Genomic DNA, 20,364 nt, shown 5'->3' on the forward strand with positions numbered 1-20,364 from the left:
CATCGTATCAACTATTCTGGGGCATGCTCCCAGAATGTGGTCTCCTACCGGGCTGGGTGTGTGACTGATGTAGCACCATACAGTGTCTCAGTCAGTAAAGTGGTGCACTCCTCCACTGAGAGGCCTGTACCAGCTGTGCCTTTCCATAGACGGTCCCAGATCTCCTCTATATAAACAAAATCAGTCTCTGATGTAAATGTATAACGAGTGTGTGACCTGCCTCCTGATGTCTGGGCTGTACTATACTGGTATGAAACAGATAGTGTCAAGAGAGCATGATCTACTGCTACGCCCACTGACCTCGCTTCCACTGTGAAATCCTGAATGCAAGGGATAAAGCTCGGCTGTGTCATAACATAGTCCACTGTATTGGCCCCATGTCTGTGTGGAAAACATGTGAAGCCGGCTGCTCCAGGAAATCACTGTAAGCCGTTAAGTATGGCTAACCCATGTGTAGTTGTCATCTCTGTGAGGTATCTCCCATACTCCGTCTGCTCTCTGTCATGTGAGCGTCTGTCAAGCCCCAACTCCCCCACATCCATCTCTCTAAGCATCTCATCTGAAATGTCGTAGAAGACTACCTGAGAGTTTTCCGTTCGGGCATTGAAGTCCCCTAGGAGGATGATATCACCATCCTTAGAAAACTCCCATATATCATCGTCCAGTATAGAGAAAGGCGACTGCCCTTTGGATGCAGCATATACTGACATACTGGGAGGGAAGTAACATATGGCAATGTATAGAAATCGACCCGTGTCAACTCTCAACCTCACCCACATGTATCTAGCATGCTCATCTCTCCGTACAATATCTAGTAGTGGCTGTAGCTCCTCTCTAAATAGCACTGCTACTTCTCCTGAACCTCTACTCCCATGCTCAATCTCGTGACTGTCTTGTGGGCCGTCTCCCATCTATATCCCCCCTACATGTGGCATCACTTGTCCATGCGCCTGGTGAGTCTCCGAGAAGAATACAATGCCCCTCTCTCTAAAACTGTCCTCAAAGGCCCCAACATCCAACCTCATAGACCCATTACAATTCCAAGTAGCCATCTTCAGTGTGGTCCCATAGGTCTCGCACCGTCATGTAGGGCGTCTCTCCATAGAGACCACTCTTCCTTCTCTATAAAAACCTATCTTCCCTTTTTCTCTTGCGGCCCTAATCTCTGGCATGACTTCTTGCATGTGGACAAGCTGTGAGAGGGTGCGATCGTCACCAAGGAAGATACCAGTCTTTTTGAGAGTGGGCCTCCTCCTCAAAAAGTCCTCCTCAATAGAGGGGAAGCGCAATATGAGAGCTCTTCCTCTCGATGTTTTCCCCGTGCCTCCACTTTTCTTACCAACTCTCCATGCTCCTGTGTGTGTCGCTTTTTGCATCCCCATTAGTACCATGAGCTCCTCATCAATTTTGTCCCGATCGTTGAGCTCGGTAACCCTCACATGCAAAACCCTCATACGTCTTCGTTATTCCTCCTCAAGTGTCATGTTGATGATGGTGGAGTGGGGATTGACACCTCCTTGCCTTTGTCCTTCTTTGCGACTGAAATCCACTTCTCCGTTTCCTCCACTTCCTTATGGGTTTTGGTAATCATATCTGTCCATGAAGACGTTTTTGCTTCCTGTTGTTTCTCCTCTTCCTTAATGGCTTGCATTTGCTCTTTAATTACCTTAAGTTCTTCTATCACTGAGGGTTGGATTTCTCCCTCATCTAGTGCACCATTGGCTCTTGCCTTGGCTAGGTCTCTCTTGAGGGCTGAAATCTGATTCTTGAGGTCTTCAATTTCGGCCCGATGCTCCATTTTCTCCACAATTCGAAGCTCGGCCTTGTTGATTTTCCATTGAAGAAAGACCGCCTTCTGCATCTTCCACTCTTCCATCTCTGTCTTGTACGCCTTCATCTCCTTTTCCATGTTTGCTAACCTCTTGCTAGTAGCCATAAAATTGATTTCTTCATTGCTGGTGATGCCATTGCATGCAAATCACTCAAGCTAGAGTTCTCGGGAAGTGCTGGGTTTGCGCTGATAACCTCCATCACAAGACGGCCACACTAAACACAGTTGTTTCTAGAACTTTCCACACATGCATACATTTTCTCCCGTATCAAGCATACATTTCGCATACAAATTCCCCCCCTTACAATTTCTGTGAATTTTTGAAATTTTTATTTTGAATTTCTGAAATTCTCTACTCTGAATCCCCTTTGTGTTATGCACCCGTAACTTGCACCTGTCAATAGAACCCGTAACACTAACAGCACGCGATCCCCTGCTGGTCAGCTCGCGGCGATCCTTATCAATCTGCCAGAGCCCTTCGAAGCTCCCTGTAATACTTGACCCGCTACCCCCTCATGTATTCGTGAAGAGGCTCTTGCACCATGGCCCAATCGGGCGCCAATGAGAATAGGGGACCAGTCCTTGCTGGCCCTCTGTCCTGCTACAACAGTAAGGCTCGTAGCCCCTCTGTGGAATAGTCACTGGCAGCACAGCCACCTGCTATGCGCTCAGAGAGAGAGGACCTGCTCACGCTCAGCAGCCCCTTCCAGACTTGCGCGCGACCTGTGTTTCCAGTCCGCTCCAGCCCTGCTCATGCGAGAGAGAGAGAGAGGATATTTTGCACTGTCGATGGAAGGATAGGCAATTTACACAAACACACAGACAAGGTGGTCTACGAGGGAGGGTTCGACTTGCACATCTCATTTGCCATTGCTAGCACCCTCATGTTGTTAATGAGTTAATCAAATGATAGATTCTTTTCTTGTGTGTGTGTGTGTGTGTGTGTGAGAAGCGTACAAGGTCGAAGAAGGACCAGGCAATGTGCCGAGGTGTCAAGTATGGGAAAATCGAATTCTCATGCAGTGAAGACCTCTATAGCAATGCTATAAGTATGAGGCAAGTTGGGTGTGATCTATATGAGCTAATGCACATGGTGGTGGTGAACGAGGCAAGGGGAAGAGGGCTGATAAGGACAGCTTGGGTAGGTGCTAAGGGCTAATGCAGACTGTGTCAAAGATAACTATGAGGATTTGGGTGGGTATGTGTCTTGACTGCGTAGTTTCCGAGTAGGAAGAGCGTGTCTTGCGTTTCTCTCTCTCTCTCTCTCTCTCTCTCTCTCTCTCTCTCTCTCTGTGTGCAGACTCCAGAGACGTGGTGCTTCTTTGTGGCTATTTAGGCTCTGGCCCAAGTGGGGGTTCTTTGCTTGTAGACGACTGTTTAGGGTCAATCTCTCTCTCTCTCTCTCTCTCTCTCTCAACGCTAAAGGCACGGTCAATCAAAGTGATGATGGCAAGAAACCTAGAGAACATCTCTACAACTCTTATCACAACAAAAAGCTGATCTAGAATGGGATCTCGTGTGGGGAGCCAACGGTCGTCCATCGCCGTCATGACCATCATCATCATGTTCATCTGTTGGACGTGGGAGGGAGAGTGTCAATGAACGAGGGCCAGTCCAAAGGGTTGGGACGTGTGAATTGGGTATGCGAGGTGTTTTCCTTTCAAATTGAAAGATTCATCCTGAATCTTGATGGAAAATTTATGATGAATGAAATATGATTCATGACACAAGTTGCAGTCTTCAATCCTCGCAATGAGTGTCTTCTCTCTAAACCAACCAATCAAAAAAATTATACATTATTTGAAAATAACCTCCTCTTTTTCATCAAGAAAAAGGGAAGGCATCACTAAGGCCTCACACCCTTTGGGCTAGGCCAAAAAGTACAAATTTTCACAATCAGATCAACGCTACATTTTTCTTGGAAAGTTAGACTAAAACGTAGGACATTTTATGTTAACTTGGGGCCAACCATTTTGAAAGCTGATTTGATGCAGAAATGTTATAGAAAGTTTCATGGGAAAATCCCATGAAACTATGCAATGGAGAGTGAGGAGGAGAGAAAAGAGGCACATTTTTGGGGATTAGGAGAGGGAGGGAGAATAGTATGTCTAGACAGAGAACAATTATAAATATTTACTCTAGAGAGAATATGGTATTTTTTATTACAATGGTAGCACAAGGGGTGTGGGTAATTAATTAGTATTCTTGGAAAAACCTACAAGCCTCTCAGAAATGTTATCTTCTTCCGCTTTGCCTATGAGCAGTGGACCGATTCTCTACGTGCTTCCTTTTCATCGTGTGTCTCCCTTCACTCTCCACTTAACATAACACTTCTTTAGAGCTTGTGCCTAGAGCTCTTCTCATGATTCACCACCATTAGACACCCCTTGAAATGAATCAAAATCTTCATCATCTTCTCCCTCATCATCAAAGGGTCCGATACTCATATCCGAGCTATTTTTGAGATCATGAAATTCCTCTTGGTGAGACTCAATGGCACCTTCAGACTGAGAGCTGCAACCAGCTGCAATCTCTTTCGCATCGAAAGCATTGAATCCACTTTCCGGCGCACTCTCAAGGGGCTGTGATTGGAAATCATCCCAGTCCTCATCGTCATCGTCATCCCCATCCTCTCTCTCATTAGATATGCTTTCTCTCTGCGATGAAGAGGAGTAGGCAGGTGCCTCTGAGCTGATTGTTGCTGTGAACGAAGCAGGAATGACGAGTTTCTGAGCAGTAACAGGGAAAGCTGGAGCTGGATCCGCGGTTGTTCTCTGGTGAGCGATGGAGGCCCGTATGATCTCCTGCTCCATAAAACTTTATCAATCACCTCCAGCTCTACGATTAAGAACAAAAACACAAAGCAGGACAGGATTGCTACCTGCAAGTTTTGTCGTAAGTGAATGGGCATGTGCGACAGCACAGTCTTAAATGCTAATGCAAGATTAGCTTGTGAAGCAAGGTGGGTGACAAGCTTCATAGCAACCACTTTCAGCCCGGCTGCAATCTGTGAGGAAAAAATCCGACATTACACATGGCTGAATCAGTAATACAAACAACAAACTTTTCTTTAGCTTCTCTATTACATGCATGCGTGTGCGTGTGGCATTTAAGAGAAGGAAAGCAGTAGTTCTTAAATGACCTGAGCATCTGTTTGGGTATCAGGGGAGGCTGCACAAATAATGGCAGGCAGAAGAATCTGCATGGCCTCGGTCTGCTGTTCATCACCTTCAATTAGAGAGTGCAGCAACAGCACTAGCTTTAACCTCTCACCAATTGATATAGCTGCTTTGGATGTCAGGGGACTCTACAAAATAACAGACTTGCATGACCTCAAAAAAGTGATCACTGAAAATATACAAAAAGATGCGAACTCAGTTACTCTTTGAGATTCAGACCTTCATTAGCATGTACACGAAAGTGACTATAGCTACACCAAGCTCTTTCATTAAGAGAAGAGCGAGTTCATAACTTGATCCGTGTTTACGGTTGGCAATGGCTGTCTGTGCTACCATGCGCAGTGTTTGAAGACCGACAAGTTGAGTCTGCATACAAACGGTTCTATTAAGGAACCAAACAACAGACACAAGAAAAACGCGTTTGAGGGCACAGTAACCTCTATGTGTGAAGCTGTCAATGTCAAGCGAAAGCAATCGATGCAGCAATCAACGATCAAGTCTCTGTGTTGCCTTGATAATCCATTTTCCATAACAGTTTGAGCCACCCGTACCGATAGATCCAAAATTACAGACAGCTTATACACATTGTCTGCTACAACTGGTTGATCGATTCCCTCATCTCGGATGCCATTAGCAATAAGAGATTTAACCGTTTCCACAACGGTTTGCGCGATAGATACTACAACAAACAGTTGCTGATCTGCTAAATAAACAATTGAGATATTTATTCCTGCTTAGAATCGTGTTACTTTAAACTAAATTATTACGAACAAATTGAATGATGATGAGTACACTCATCCACAGAAGATCCAAGCATGTTTTACAAGACAAACATATAATCTCTGATTAATGGTTGATAGCAACTGTGTATACGTTTATTACTCAAGTTTGTGTGTCAGACAAGAACAATACCTGCTGATCCGATAATCATTGTCATTATTGCCACGACAACATTTAGTGCCATTGATAAAGAGCTCTCTTTTGCAGCGGAAAACAGAACAAAGTTTGATACTAATGAGAGGATAATCGGTAGGAGCTGGCTAAGTCTCTGAAGCAACAAAGTCAAGATACTGAATATCGTCCGCAAATCAACTACAAACAGTTGCCACATAATCTAAGAAGGTGGGAATATTACCTCAGAGGATCTTTTAGCAAGAATCTCAAGGGTTTCGAAAGTAATGCAAACTGTATTATCAGCTTCAGAATCTCTTTCTACCAATTCACTGCAAAATTACCGAGCTTGGTTAGGTTTGTATGACTCGAGAGAAATTGTGAAACAAAAAAAAAAAGATTGGCTATTTCTAAACACTTCCAAACCTACAAAAAGTTGGCCATTCATCCCATATCTCAGCGGCAGAAGCATACTATCTTGTCATTACAGGAGACAAGTACCTGCCTCCAACCTGTTCTTTAGAAACAAACGTAGGGGTCCAGTCTATCGACACTGATTATGCAAGGGTATTAACAAAAGATCATTTTCTACAGTGGCTCTGCAAAAAAACATGACCAATCCTATTTTCTTAAGTAGGCAAACAAGCAGGGCATAAGTCTGCACCAATCTTGGCAATTGCACTCAGCCTTTGCTAGTTCCGCATCCATTACAAACCTTGCCCAGACCATTCTATGGGACCACAACCACGCAACAGCTAGTTGGACTCTATGACTAGCGCAATTCCACCTACTTGTCTAGGTGGTGTCCGTTGCTCGTCTGGCACGAGCAGCAAGAACAAGTGGAGTGAAGCCTAAGATAGAAAGTCTCATGCTCTTCAGATGTGTAGTCCAAAAACCAAGCACAGAAGAGTTTTTAAAATGTCAACCAGAAATGAAGAAAATCTACTCTTCATTAGAAAACATCACTGATATGTCAGCTCCTTGAGTGGCAAGTAAATACTGCAAGCCGCAGAAAAGCTCTGAACAACAACCTGCATATGAGCTGCCGTCCATGGTATACACAAGCCTCTATTAATGATGATACCCATTCCTCCTTCACAAAATAATCGCCTGGGGAGCTTTTTACAACCTGACTTGCAAAAAAGTGAAACAAATCGTATCTCAGTATCTTAAGAGTGGCTATGGTTGAGCAAAGTTAAAGAGATGTCTATCAACCTGGTTTAGAATCGGCATAATGTACTTGGAAGCTGTTATTTGGGACTTAAACCTGATACATATCAGTACCTACAAAAAACAGAAGTGAGGTTGTGATATTTAAAAACTGCATGCACTTTCAGAAATCCTTTTGCATGGTTAGTCACCTGGAAAAGCTCTTCAGAAAGCTCAGTTGTTAAAAGCCCTGAATGTTTCAAGCCTTCTTCACAAAGATAATGAATTCCTTGGAAAGCAATCGCTGCAGAACTATCTGGCATTGAGCCTGAGTGCACTGATTTGAAAGAGGAAGCATGGAACTCCATTGGAGTACTTGGTGTACTTCTCCTCTGTTTGTTTCTTTGACACAACACTGAGAAACTGAGTAACCAAAGCTGGTTAAATTCCACCAGGGTCAAAGGCATTGTTTGACAGCCAAAAGTAGGATCATTTCCTAGACCCGTACTACTTTCATCTGTCAATTCCATGTTCTTTCCTGCAGGAGACATTTTTTCTCTGGTGTCCATGGTCAAGGCCTCGAATACCACTGGCCAGACTTCATCAAGCAAGGGCTGAATTACGGCTGTAACAGCAGGTAATAGAAGTCCTCCTAAGAAAGGGCTGTACCTTGCCTGAAAGTAACATGATGGTAAGGACAATTCATTTTCCTGATGTGTTACACAGTCTGAGTTTGTTTATCACCTGCAGCTGATAGATAGGGTACATTTGCAGCACAGCTACATCTCTTAAAAGGCCTAACCAGAGCTCTCTTAATTTTATAGATTCACTAGCCACAAGCATCATTAAGGCTAGCCCTTCCTTCATGCTTTTAGAAGCTTCAATCATACAGTTGTATGCATATCTTTTGACAGAGGCATAGGCATATAATAAGCTCACTTGCACCTGTAAATTTCCACAAAAATATCATTGGAGACTGATTATGAATTCCTAGATCGCTGTTCCTGTCGATTTAGCTGACTTGAAAACTTTACCTTACAACCCACCCACTCTGCATAGGGAGGAAACTGGAGTTCCTCGAAGTTCACAAGAAGATTTGACATAAGTGCAACAACACGAAGAAAGACAGCCTGGTCTCCATTGGATATGCCACTTGTGATTAACTGAAGAAAGAAACAGTTTTTGAGTGAGATTAATACAGATTTTTGATATGCAAACCAAAATACAAAGAATCAGCCAACAAAAGAAGTAGTCTACCATAGCAGCAAGTTGCAGACCAGCATCTAATAGAAGGGGGCCAGCATTCATGCTCAATGCCGTACGCACTGCAGACACAAATTGAGCCTACAAACCAAGTTTCAAAAACCTTAAAAGGGGAAAAGCTCGAGCATTCCTCTCACATCACAATGGTAGTACCTGATATTGTTCCAGAAGGAGGTGCCCATTAAAATCCGGGTCTTCGTACATCCCAAACTAAGATTTTCACAGAAAACGAGGCCAGAATGAGCTACACTATCAATCCAAGCTATTCAAGTTTAACCAAGTCAACAAATTTCACGTTTAACACTACCTTTCTGATAATGGTTACTAAAAGCATGACACCTTTAGGCCGTAAACTTTCAAAAACACCAGTTGCAACCTGTAAAAATGCTTTGCAGTGAGTCATCGCATGAAACCTTATCATCTTTACACTGGTTCTTCTTCTTCTTTTTACTCAATTTTAGTGGTGGTGGTTTTTCTACTTAAAATTTTCTTAGGGAGATAAAAGGAAATGCAGAACAACTTTTTTTGGGGGGGGGGGTGGGTGTGTGCTCCTTAGTCTGAAAATAACGGCAGGTGTCAAACTTCAGTTGCTGATCCTTTTGTTTGGTAGAGAGCTTTTCTGCTTAGAAATGTATAAAAATGCCCATATGACTGTAAGAGACAAAAAGATGCCTCCCAATTCCCACAATAGAGATCTGAGTAGAAAAAACAGATGCTCAACTTGAATACAAGACGGATCCAACTTCTGCCCTAGGAACTTCCCCCCAAATGAGATCCTTGATGACTTTGGGAGGTTAATCCTGACACCTGTCATAACAACCTTTTGATTTGATTCTCCGGACACCAAGCGCATAGTTGTCGACTTTGCTGCGTTTTCAACGTGAAACCCAGAAATTGAATCCCTGCATAGCCCTCTTGAGAGAAGACTAGTAAACATTAGTTTGGACGTTCGTATTCTAGAGAGAGGATACGTGCTGATCCAGATTTTGGAAAGTTGAAGTGATAAAAAATTCTTACATGCATAAACAGAGTTTGCATGTTACTTAGAGCACCCTCATGCTATGAATCAAAAGCTGAAGGAGTCCCTCATGGGAATTGAAAGTAAGCGCATTTTGAAAGGATTGGGGGGGGGGGGGGGGCTTCACCGTGTGCCTTATATTACACGCGTCTGTGTGCACTGTGAATGTGTGTAGTTGTACAAGGGTGTGTTGTGTGGCACGCGCACGTGTGTGTGTGTGTGTGTGTGTGATGGGGATTGCATGGCTGATTGGTGTCTCCGGGAAACGCCCTTTCAGGCCATGTCTGCTAGTAACGTTTATGCTCTTCTTCTGCCTCAGCCATGGATTGCTGATCGTAATGCTCTATGGTTGATGCACAAGCCCGCTACCTGGTGGACCAAAGCACTTTCTGCCCTTTGGAAGAGCCACTTGCCTTTGAAGGAGCGATTGTTTCTTTGGCGATGCTTGCTTGGAGTGCTCCTTGTAGGCTCCTTGCTCAGTGCACGCCGTATCTGCTCCTCTCGTTTTGTTCGTTGCTCTGCTGCGGAAGAGACTGTTAGTCACCTCCTATGGGATTGCTGTATTTATCGTGGGTTTCTTCGTCGTGTATCAGCTAGATTGCAACTCGACTCCCCTCTATGGTTTTCCATAAAAGGTTTTGGGCTTTCGGCATTCTCCCGCCTTCCTTACAACAATTTGTGATTTTCCTGACGTGGGTGGGATTTTGGGCTTATTGGACTCTACGGTGTCATTGCAATAGTTGCATGTTCTCTCGGGCTGATGCAGATCCTTTTTGGTTTTTCAAGCTTTCCCTTGGGCAATCTTTACGTTTTGCCCTGGGAAGTTGGTGATATCACTTCAGACATGCATCGGCTTTAATATGAATGCTTTTAGCTTTTTGCTGATGAACACTTACGTGTTCTTGCTTTTCTATATGATCTTTACTGTGGGTTTTCCTTGACTTGAGGTTTCCCACTTGTAAATTAATCCCAAGGATTTACAAAGGAAAAAGTGAGCGCACGCGCGTGTGTGCGTGTGTGAGCATCCTGGGAAAATAATGAAATAATGTTGAAGAGCGTGCAACACAGAGGGCCAAACAAGCTAGCATAAGGCAGAAAGAAGAATTTGACAGAAAGGTTTCTTCAATACTTTCTCCAGCGTGTGTGTATGGGTGGGTTGTGCTGCGTGTGAGGCTTGAGCTCTGTCACGCGAGCCTCTGATGCTCTGCTCTGTTGTGCGATCTGCTTGCCAGCGCTCTGTCCCGTGATCCTCCTGCACCTGCGTTCGCCCTGTACGCGCTGCTGGTTTTCAGTGATTGCTGGCAGTGATGTGCTCACGAGTGGGTGTGTGTGCGGGTGTCAGTGTGAGTGTGTGGTGTTGGGAAGCAGCAGCAGTGGGTGTGTGTGCGGATCGTGTGCGTTCCAGCCCCTGTCTCCAGGCCTTTGTCAGTTATCTCTCATCAGCAGCTTCAGCTCGTAAGCAATATCTGGTGATTCTGTGCGCTGACAGAGTGTAATTTGAGCCTTTGACATTAGATTTCAGCAGAACTTCTCAAGGAGAATTTGGACAGGTCGCTGAGCAGGTCTTTGTGCAGCGTTGGTCTGATGTATGCCCCTCTGTGGTTTCATGTATATATTCCTGTGCACGGACAGAGTGTAATTTGAGCCTTTGACATTAAATTTCAGCAGAACTTCTCATAGAGAATTTGGACAGGTCGCTGAGCAGGTCTGTGCACTGTTGGTCTCCAGCAGAACTTCTCAAGGAGAATTTGGACAGGTCGCTGAGCAGGTCTTTGTGCAGCGTTGGTCTGATGTATGCCCCTCTGTGGTTTCATGTATATATTCCTGTGCATGGCGCCTGTGTTAAAAAAAAAATGATGCATCATCCCGCACTTGGCCTCTAGCTGGTAGTGGCAACCAGCTCAATTTCTCATGATTTCCATCACATGACCACAATGACATCACTGTTAGTCTAATGACTACGTAGAGTGGGCATATTTAGAAATAACTAGTAAGGTAATGGTCACAGGAGGCATAGTTATTAGTTTACTATTTTAATAACTAGCATAGTTATATAACGTTACTTGCTTGATTTTAATGTGGACTACATAGTGAACCGTTGCAAGCTTACGTGGACGAACCAAAGAGTTTCACCTCTATCGCAAAAATTCTAGAAGTGTCATTGTAGGCTGATAGGACGCGAGGTCTGAGTGTAATTTGAGCCTTTGACATTAAATTTCAGCAGCACTTCTCATAGAAAGCTGAGCAGGTCTGTTCACTGTTGGTCTTATGTATGCCCCTCTGTGGTTTCATGTGTATAATCCTGTGGTTCCTGTACAGAGCTAAAAGTCATTGGAAATTTAATTATAAAGAAAAAAAATTCTTTGCTGTACACATTTCTCTAGGGGATTTGCTCTTTGATTGAGTTTTGTTGCTATATGTCCAAATCTCTGGGTGTGTGTAAGCGTCGGAAAGCCATGGGGAATTCCTCGGAGGCCACTTTTTGAGATCAAAACTTGTTTGTATGAGGACTTTGAGGAGGCTCACAAAGCATGGAACGGTCAAGTACCTGTTCTTGAGGTGTACATCCCTGTAGAGGACCTCATGGACCCAGTTGTGCAGTATGCTATGAATGCAATCATCTTGTTTTTCCTCGGGACAATGCCTCTGGCACGATGTCAGACAATGGGACGATTTTCTTCTCAAACGTTAGGCTGTCTGTGGCGTTTACTTTGTTGCTCGTGGATTTTATGAAGTCCTGTTGGCAGATATTGAAGCCAAAAATCTTTTGTTGGAGATGTCTCCGCTCTTTTTAAGCACGCAGATGACTCATTTCTGCTGTGGGAATGACAAAAGATTATCAAAGTCTTATCTGTCATAAATGGCACGTGTGGATGGAAATTATTGAATTTTCGTCGCACGTGGAGACACTACCGTTGTTGGCTGCACAGCTTGGAAAGCTGATCTGACCCCCAAAATTGGATGCGAACACCGATAGATTCTGAATTCTTTGGGATACTGACAAACCAACACCCAAAGGGATTATGGTTGATTCGAATAATCCATGGGTGGGCCAGCGGATCGGTTCTAGAACGTATGTGGTGGACGAAGATGTGCTCATGGGCACTTCTACTTAATTCCTTATGTTCTCTTGTCATGGCTGCAGGCATTGGCTGACTCGCGGCCTTCGTCTCACTTCGAAATGACGGAGTTGTGTGAAGCTCGGATATGTATCCAAATAACAAGCAGAAACTAGATAAATGTCAAACACGTGCTCATCAACGAGCTTTTGTGGATAAAGGCTGTGCTTCGAAACAATTTTTTAAGCATCTGCATCATACGAGGGTTTCCCAAGATATTAAGCGTGTCTTGCTTCCTTCAAGCGCTTGGACATCATCCAAATAGGATCTTGCTGATGCCATGGTCTCACATTATCGGCAAGTCTTTGCTACTGCTCCTCAACACTCTACAACAGTTTAGAATGCACGTCAAATGTTGCTTTCTCATGTACATCCAATCCTTTCTTCACAAGATGCACAATGCCTTGAGGAACCATTGACCGATTCCGAATTGCATTGTGCATTGCTTATGTTGGGCCGTTGGCGATCCCCTGGTTGAGATGAGCTTACTGTGGAATTCTTCCTCTCCTTTTGGGAGACTTTTAAAGAGCCCTTGCTTTTCGTGCTGAATGCGGCATGGAAGAAACAAGATTTTCCAATGTCTTTTTCTTTTTCTGAGAAAAAGATCCTTCTATTAGTTAATGAAACTGCCCATAGGGCTACAACCACCTCTACTAGAGAGGGCTACAAAAATCATAAGGGGAGACTCTCCCAATGAAAAAACAGCATATGTACAATGAGGCTAAATTAGGAGATGGGAGGAGGGAAAAGCCATGCAGGTGGACGGTAGTGCCATCTGAGCACACCCTGGACCATGGTGAAGAAAGGCCCAGGGCGCCACAGCCGAAGGAAAGACTCTCTACGCTCCCGCAATGTGGTCGGAGCTGCCCTGGAGTCTCTCGAACTGTTCCCTGAGAGTATGGATCAGCTCTAGTCAAAGATCTGGAACTGCCTCTATTGGTGGTATAGGGCGAGCCTCAAAGATGCTGAAGCAGCGGACCTGCCAGATGAACCAGAGTGTCAGGCCACAGATGAGCTCCCAACACTCCTCTCTCTCAATGCACCACTCCTGTGGAGTAAGCTCTGTAGCAGGCTTGAGTGTCCCCCTGTATCACTATCATCCTGCTGGTGGAGGATAGCTCAAACTGTAGTGCTGGGCCCGTGAGAGTGGACCAAGCAGCTGCCCCCAAGTGTACTCCCATGCTGTGGAAAGAGCTGGCATTAGCCGAAGGACACGAAGCCAAACCTGCTGTGCCATAGGACAGTACCAAAGACAATGACACTGACTCTCCACAAGATGGTCACAAGCTACACATGTTGCCGAGAGACCACTATGTACAAGCCAACTCCCCACTGCTGTAGCTCTATGTGCAACCAGCCATCCACTGAAACAAAGTGACTCGCTGTGGCTGTCTCGCAACCCACAACCTCACGCAAAAAGCTGACAAGAACTCAGCTGTGAGACCCTCCTCCTGCCAATGAGGTGCTGCAGCAGGACGAGTCTCTTTCCGTGCTGCCAGTATGTGACGTCCCAATCGAACAGTGTACTGAAAGAAAGGGACACCTGGATGGTCGGCTGAGGCGAAAGGGTCCCTCCAAAACCACTCTCTAGGATCCCACTGCACTCGTGCTAGTGGACAGCTCTCCCAAGCCCACAGCCTCCAGTGGTCAGTCTCAAGAGCTGCTGGGTCAGGATCTATGACACAAGTCCTCCCACAGATGTCCACAACTCGGATTCTCTGAAAACAACACTCTGCAACCTGTGGGGCCTCTACTGAAACTCGGTGTAAACAACCCTCACCTTGTAGCTCGAAAAACAGGGAGGGTACAGTCTCTGAACAAGCCCAAACTCTCACCACTCAACTGGTACTGCCTCTGTGATGTCCTGACACATGTGGATGCTTTGAAGCTCCTCTGACAAGCCTGAGAACTGTAGCCAGCCACCTAAAGTGCATGCTGGACTCTTTGCCATGGGACCCCAAGAAACATGAGGCCTACTACCAACCAAGTGGTCTCTTTGAGTGCTAACCATGGGGTTCCAAACAAGTACTGCTCCCAAGAGCGGAGCAGACTCACAACAAAACGGTCCTCCAGTCTCCTGCTCAGGCCAACTCTGCGCATCTCTGTGAAAATCCATCTAGTAGAAGGTCTCCAAGGGCCTCCAGCCTGAGGCACTCTAGCACTAAGCCGTTGAAGCAAAAACTCCTGGAAGCAATCCTCTGACAAACTTCCCAAGAAGGGCTCTGCTCGGCTGTGCTGGGTCTATGATCCCCAACCCCCCCTGAGAACAAGGTAGAGTGATGACGTGCTAGGCCACTTTGGCCCGGGCTATCGGAGTGTCATGCCTTGACCAAAGGAAATTCCTGATTAGCCTCTTTACCTGGCTGATGCAGGAACTCGAAAAGATCCAACAAGATGTAACGTACCACATAGTAGCCAACAACACCTGGTTGCCCACCACAACTCTGCGTGCCAGAGAAAGTCGTGCGGCGCTCCAATGTAACAGCTTCCTCCTGATGGACAAGAGGAGGGGAGAAATCTACTGCTCCGGAGACAAGTCCAAGCCAACCTGACAGCCCAAGTATCGAACTGCAGTCCCTAGGTGAATCCATATGAAACCCTCACCTGGCAGCCAATCAGGCGTAGGAGCACTGCCAACCGAGAAAGCCACTATCTTTTTCCAACTGATCAGGGCGCCTGATGCACAACAGAAAGTCTCAAGAGCCTGCTCACACCTGTGAAGGCTGGCCTCCTGGCCCTCCAAGTATAAAGCTGAGTCGTATGCAAACTCAACATCCAATAGCTCGTCGCCTCGGAGAGGGAGCGCTAAGCCACGTAGACCCACCTCCTATGAAACCAAAAATCTGCTCATCGCCTCAGCATAGAACAGAAAGAGGAAGGGGGCAAGAGGGCAGCCCAGTCTGACCGAACGTGTAAGCATGAAACGATCTCCTCTACAACCTGCCAAAAGTACCTCGCTCTGTGCCCGTTTGTAAAGAGCTGACACACCTCTGATCCACGCATCTAAGAAGCCCATCTTGCGTAGAGTGCCCTCCAAAAAGTCCCAATCAACTCTATTGTAGGCCTTCTCAAAATCGAGAAGAAGAATCACCAAATCCTCACCACGGAGGCGCGCAAGGGCAGATGTCTCCCAAAAAGTAAAGATGTTGTCAAGGATACTACGCTCCTTGACAAAACCTATCTGTGTCCCATGTAAAATGCTCTCTAGAAGTGGCTGAATCCTCAAACTTAGACCCTTGGCAAGAATTTTGTAGGCTGAGTTGAGGATGGTGATGGGCCGCCACTGTCGAATCTCATCCAAGGAGCCACCCTCCTTGGGAATGAGGTAAATCAGGCCCTCACTCATGCTGTCAGGCATCTCTCCTGTGTGTAGGATGTGGTGAAAAGCGCTGCAGAGATCTGAGCCAAGCAAGTCCCAGTACTCTAAGAAAAAGCTGGGAGTCAAACCATCCTCACTTGGACAGTTACCACGGGGAAGTGCTCTGAGGGCTATGTGGAGCTCCTCTACTTAAGAGGCAGTTCAAGCCTCTGGCGCATCTCCTCAGTCACAAGACAAGGCATCTGTGCCCAAACCTGCTCTCTGCATGCATCCTGACGCTCTGCTGACAGCAGGTCACGGTAAAACTTAAAAGTCAGTAGCAACTGCACGCATGTCCTTTGGCTCTGAAGCAATTGACTCGTCAGGCCTCCTCAACTGGCTGACCCTGGCATGCGCATGTCAGGGTCCCACTGTCTCAAAGAAAGCCCCTGTCACTCTGTCATCCACCCGGGTCCACTAAGATGCCTGTCGATGGAAAGCAAACTCATGGCGCCTCTCCTCTGTGCTAGAAAGCTCCTGGTGAGCTTGCTGCAACTGCTCCTCCAACCAGGGATTGTCTCGATGCTACTCCTGCATCCTTTGCAAGGAAGCAAAGCCCCGTCGGAGACACTGCTCCTCTCTCGCTGCAGCCAAGCGGGCTGTAGACTCCTGAAGAAATAGCCGACTAAGCTGAGCAAGTCAAAGGCCACTCTGTCAGCAGGAGAGTCCTGCATGTCTAAGCCCTCTGTCCAAAGAGCCACCATTTGCTCTCTAAGCGCAGAGTCAAGCAAGACCCTCTCACGGATGCGTAGCATCGTGCTCCCCCTCCTCTGTCCGAAAAAGAAGTCCCAGCCAGAATGCAAACTGTCTGTAAGTTGCAGCGGAAGTGAATGTTGAACTTTGCTCAAGATGAGTGCTCCGAACTGTGCTCAAGGTTCCTTTCACTTAGGGAAGGGAGAGCCTTCCGTTCTTTAATGAGAGAGTGCAATGGACACAAACAAAGTGGATGAACACTGTGAATAAAGGTACATGAGACTGAGAGAGAGAGAGAGAAGAGAACACGACACCAGAATGTTGTCAAACCCTCCTCCGAAGGCCCCACTCTCTATGGCGAGCGCGGTCTACTTATGATTGCACAAATCTCTACAATGCTTCGACTTGACGACGATGAGGACGACGACGAGACGGGCTGAAATCTGAAAATGCTAATGGCTGAAATCTGGAAATCTTTATATGCTGAATTCAGACTCTATGTCGATGGCGACGATGCGACGACAACGCGCTGAAAACGCAGATGCTGAAATCTGTGTTTTCCGGGCTGAAACTGTAAACTTTGATGGATCAGACCATGCGGCGAGGATCTGCTGCGGGAATGTGAGATCTGCGAGGTTCGGGACTTCTTCTGGGGCTGAATCTCTCGCGATGGAATTGCAAAACGCTGAATGTCCTGCTGTTCCAAAAACGCTAGGGCTGAATTCTGCTGTCGTTGTGGATTCTGCTAACGCTAGGGCTGATTTGAGGTCGTACTGTTGCCAGGCTGCTGTAATGCAAAAATGCTTGCTGATCTGTGAGCAAAACGCTAGGCCTGCTGTCTGTTGGGTCTTGCTGAGAAGGTGCCTGTTGAGCAAGTGCTCCTGCTGCCTCTTCTGCCCAAAAGTGCTAGTGCTGGGTTTTCTTATATACTTGGCTACCAAAATTGCCCTACCTAGTTCCCAACAAAAGTCACTTAAAAATAATAAGTGAAAAATGTTAAAAATAGGGAAAATAGGTCTATGCACTGTAAAAATGCTCCTGATGGGTTTTGACTGAAATCTGATCGTCATGCTGTGTGCAACCAAAGGATATGCATCTAGGACATGCACGGTCTGCGAAAAGACTCACAAAAGTGCTAGAACACTTCCTAATCTAACTGAACTGAACCCATGTCATGAAGTAGCTTGTCCACGTACACATAGGGTTAAATGTGCACGTGACACTGTCCCACCCACGTCATAGAAATGGTCACTAGTGTAGAAACGATCTATCCGAGATAGATTCACTTCTCCCACTCTAGGCTATCTGGGGTCCTCACAAAGCTAGAATGCTGCCACACATCTGAAACCCGCAAAGTCATACATAACCTCTCCCAAGCTGCCAACTCAACTCCATGCACAGTAGTATGGCTATCTCCAATCCCGTCAGAGGGGTCCTCCAACATGTTGAAGTCACCCCCAATGCACCATTGCTCTGCCAGACTCTACAATGTGAGACGAAAACTCTGCACGTGCACTCGCTACATTGGGTGCATAGATGTTCAGGAAGCCCAAGAGGCAACCGTGAACCTGCATAGTAATCCATTGACCCTGCCGGGCACAATAATCCCTCTGTTCACAATGGCCTGCTGCCAAGAGTCCGCAATAGTCATACATACCCCTCCTTGGACCCAAATGTAGGTGACCAGAATGTCTCATACCGCCCACGCAAAAGCTGACCACAACGTCTAATGCGGCTCTCACACAGATGATGCTCCTGTAGCATAAGAAGGTCAATCTCTCCTCCCACAAGGCATCGCTGAAGCTCCCGACGTAGTCGGCCCCTCTTGCGTTGAAACTGGGGCCCACCTAATCCCTGCACGTTCCATGAGACGATGCTCATGGGGAGCGAGAGAGAACTGATTCTGCAGGAACAGCTAACCGTGCTATCTTCGAGGCAGGCTTGGATGGGAAGTAATCAGCATCCGAGCGTCCCCGAGATAGCTGTGACTGCAAAGAGTGTCTAGCCCAAGCCCAAGAAGAACGAGCCATGCGCAAGGCAACCTCCTCTGTCCAGGAGTCCTCATGTATGTGTACATAGCATGGCGGGCTCTGCGTGTGTGCAAAAAGTGAACCACAATGTGTCTACATCCTGCTGAGTCTGGAGGTGTCACTGAAAACTTGGCCAACGGCCACGGAGTCTGAACCAAGTCTGTAACCCCTAGGTCTCCCATGTGATGAGAGAACTTGAGGGCCTGTGCTTGCAGCCACTCCAACGCAGAGTCTAAAGTCCACTCAGGCTGGGCCGCATAGGGGAAAAGAGAAGCCAACTGCCAAGTCCAGGGCCTCTATCCCTCTAGCTGCAAGGAACAATACATGAACTCTGAAGTAAGCTGCCTTAAAGTCTGGTGAGGGGTCGCCGAGAAACCGTGTAAAGTCGTAGGCAAAGAAATCCCAACAATGACGAATGTCGAAGCTCGTCAGTCCACGAGAAACTGCTGCAAAGGGGGACGTCAACACCAGGAGGGGGGTACGCAAGAAAGGCTATCCCTCTCTCGCCAAGCGACTTGTGGAAAAAGCGCTGCCAAGAGATCTCCTAGCAACCGAGGATGGTCCTGCCCCCTAGGACGGTTGCGAGGAAGGAGCGGGAGGAGATGTGGAAGCAGGGGGGCTCGTGGAAGAAAGAGGAGAGGGGGGGGCAGGGAGTGGCAGAGGGAGGAGGGCGAGGTGGAGGAAGGAGGCGGGGGGGGGGGGGGAAGGGGTGAAGGGGAACTCGGAGGGGGGGTGTCGAAGGGAGGAGGGCGAGGTGGAGGAAGGAGGCGGGGGGGGGGGGGGGGAGGGGTGAAGGGGAACTCGGAGGGGGGGTGTCGAAGGTGAGGCTGAGGTGGAGGTGGAGCAGGGACCTCGTCCTCCTGAAGAGGGTCAAAGCGGTTCCCTGTACGAACCCACTGCTGTTGGACTGGAGCCTGGTGACCACTCTGAGTGCCAGGCTAGCGTGGTGGCCCCTGTCTACGTCGACCACGAACCTGCTGCAAGCCCTCTTGCACTTGAACCCTAGGCTGGGAGGGTGGCTCTGCCTGTGTACCCTGTGACTGTCTGCAACTACTGGCCAGCCCTTGAAGGCTGGGGCTCAGCCTGCAATGTAGGTCGGGGTCTCCTCCATGGACAGGCCTTTACAAGATGGCCCATTTGACGACAAATAAAACACTGATTCGGGAGGCCCGAATACTCCACGCTCTGACGGAACCAACCTCCACTCACTCGAGGTAGTAGGATGACCTTCGAGAGAGTGTGGGTCTCCCGAACCAGCACACGTACTGTGGGGATGCCGGCTGCCTTGGCAGCTACAGAGGCTGCCGTGCCAGGTGTCTCCAGGACAGTCTCAATCGCTGAGCCTATCCTGGAAAGGAACGAAAGGTACTCCCTCTGCAGGCCGAGGAAGCAGACTGAGATGGGCAGGTCTGCCTCCTCGACAAGAACGTTGGTAGCTGGGTCGAAACCGTGGCGCCATTGTTGAAAGTGTGCTCGAATTGATCGGATGGCCAGGGGGCTCATCACAATGACCTTGGACGCCATCTCGGGAGTCTCAAACTCTATCTGATAGTAGCCACGCCCGAGAAACTAAACATCGAGAATTCTGCCCACCTCGGCTAGAAGGCGGCCTGAAGGAGATCACGCACCTCTCCTCTGCTAGGTCGGGTTGCCACAAGGCGGGCACCACGTGCCAATAGAAAAGAACAGACTGAACAGACTTTTAACACTTCAATAAAAACTGAACAAAGAGAGAGAGACGACACGCGACACTGGGTGGCGGAATTCCACCCGAGAGAGTATTGACCCCAAACCTTGGCGCCCCTTTCGGTATTTCTTTATATTGCATCATCA

At 47.2% G+C, this 20,364-nt stretch overlaps 1 protein-coding gene across 5 annotated transcripts in view; it reads right to left on the minus strand.

Annotated features, from left to right (window-relative positions):
• Nucleotides 1-3,938: 3,938 nt before the first annotated feature.
• SWEETIE (HEAT repeat-containing protein) overlaps nucleotides 3,939-20,364 on the minus strand; it is a 208,129-nt gene continuing 191,703 nt past the window's right edge. For 4 of the 5 annotated variants that reach the window (XM_086494843.1, XM_086494845.1, XM_086494846.1 and 1 more), the window contains 15 exons: nucleotides 8,621-8,689; nucleotides 8,467-8,523; nucleotides 8,308-8,394; nucleotides 8,085-8,213; nucleotides 7,795-7,995; nucleotides 7,263-7,724; nucleotides 7,117-7,185; nucleotides 6,933-7,030; nucleotides 6,146-6,233; nucleotides 5,923-6,058; nucleotides 5,448-5,713; nucleotides 5,230-5,376; nucleotides 4,974-5,138; nucleotides 4,713-4,838; nucleotides 3,939-4,635 (listed from right to left, as the gene is read on the minus strand). In XM_086494843.1, the coding sequence (XP_086350969.1) occupies nucleotides 4,192-4,635; nucleotides 4,713-4,838; nucleotides 4,974-5,138; nucleotides 5,230-5,376; nucleotides 5,448-5,713; nucleotides 5,923-6,058; nucleotides 6,146-6,233; nucleotides 6,933-7,030; nucleotides 7,117-7,185; nucleotides 7,263-7,724; nucleotides 7,795-7,995; nucleotides 8,085-8,213; nucleotides 8,308-8,394; nucleotides 8,467-8,523; nucleotides 8,621-8,689 (2,544 nt within the window). In that variant the 3' untranslated portion in view covers nucleotides 3,939-4,191. The remainder of the gene's footprint in view (nucleotides 4,636-4,712; nucleotides 4,839-4,973; nucleotides 5,139-5,229; nucleotides 5,377-5,447; nucleotides 5,714-5,922; nucleotides 6,059-6,145; nucleotides 6,234-6,932; nucleotides 7,031-7,116; nucleotides 7,186-7,262; nucleotides 7,725-7,794; nucleotides 7,996-8,084; nucleotides 8,214-8,307; nucleotides 8,395-8,466; nucleotides 8,524-8,620; nucleotides 8,690-20,364) is intronic. The other variant, XM_086494844.1, reaches the window with a different exon arrangement.

The sequence above is a fragment of the Adiantum capillus-veneris genome, chromosome 22 (genome assembly GCF_014529385.1).
Source record: "Adiantum capillus-veneris isolate H3 chromosome 22, ASM1452938v2, whole genome shotgun sequence".
Classification (NCBI taxonomy): domain Eukaryota; kingdom Viridiplantae; phylum Streptophyta; class Polypodiopsida; order Polypodiales; family Pteridaceae; genus Adiantum; species Adiantum capillus-veneris.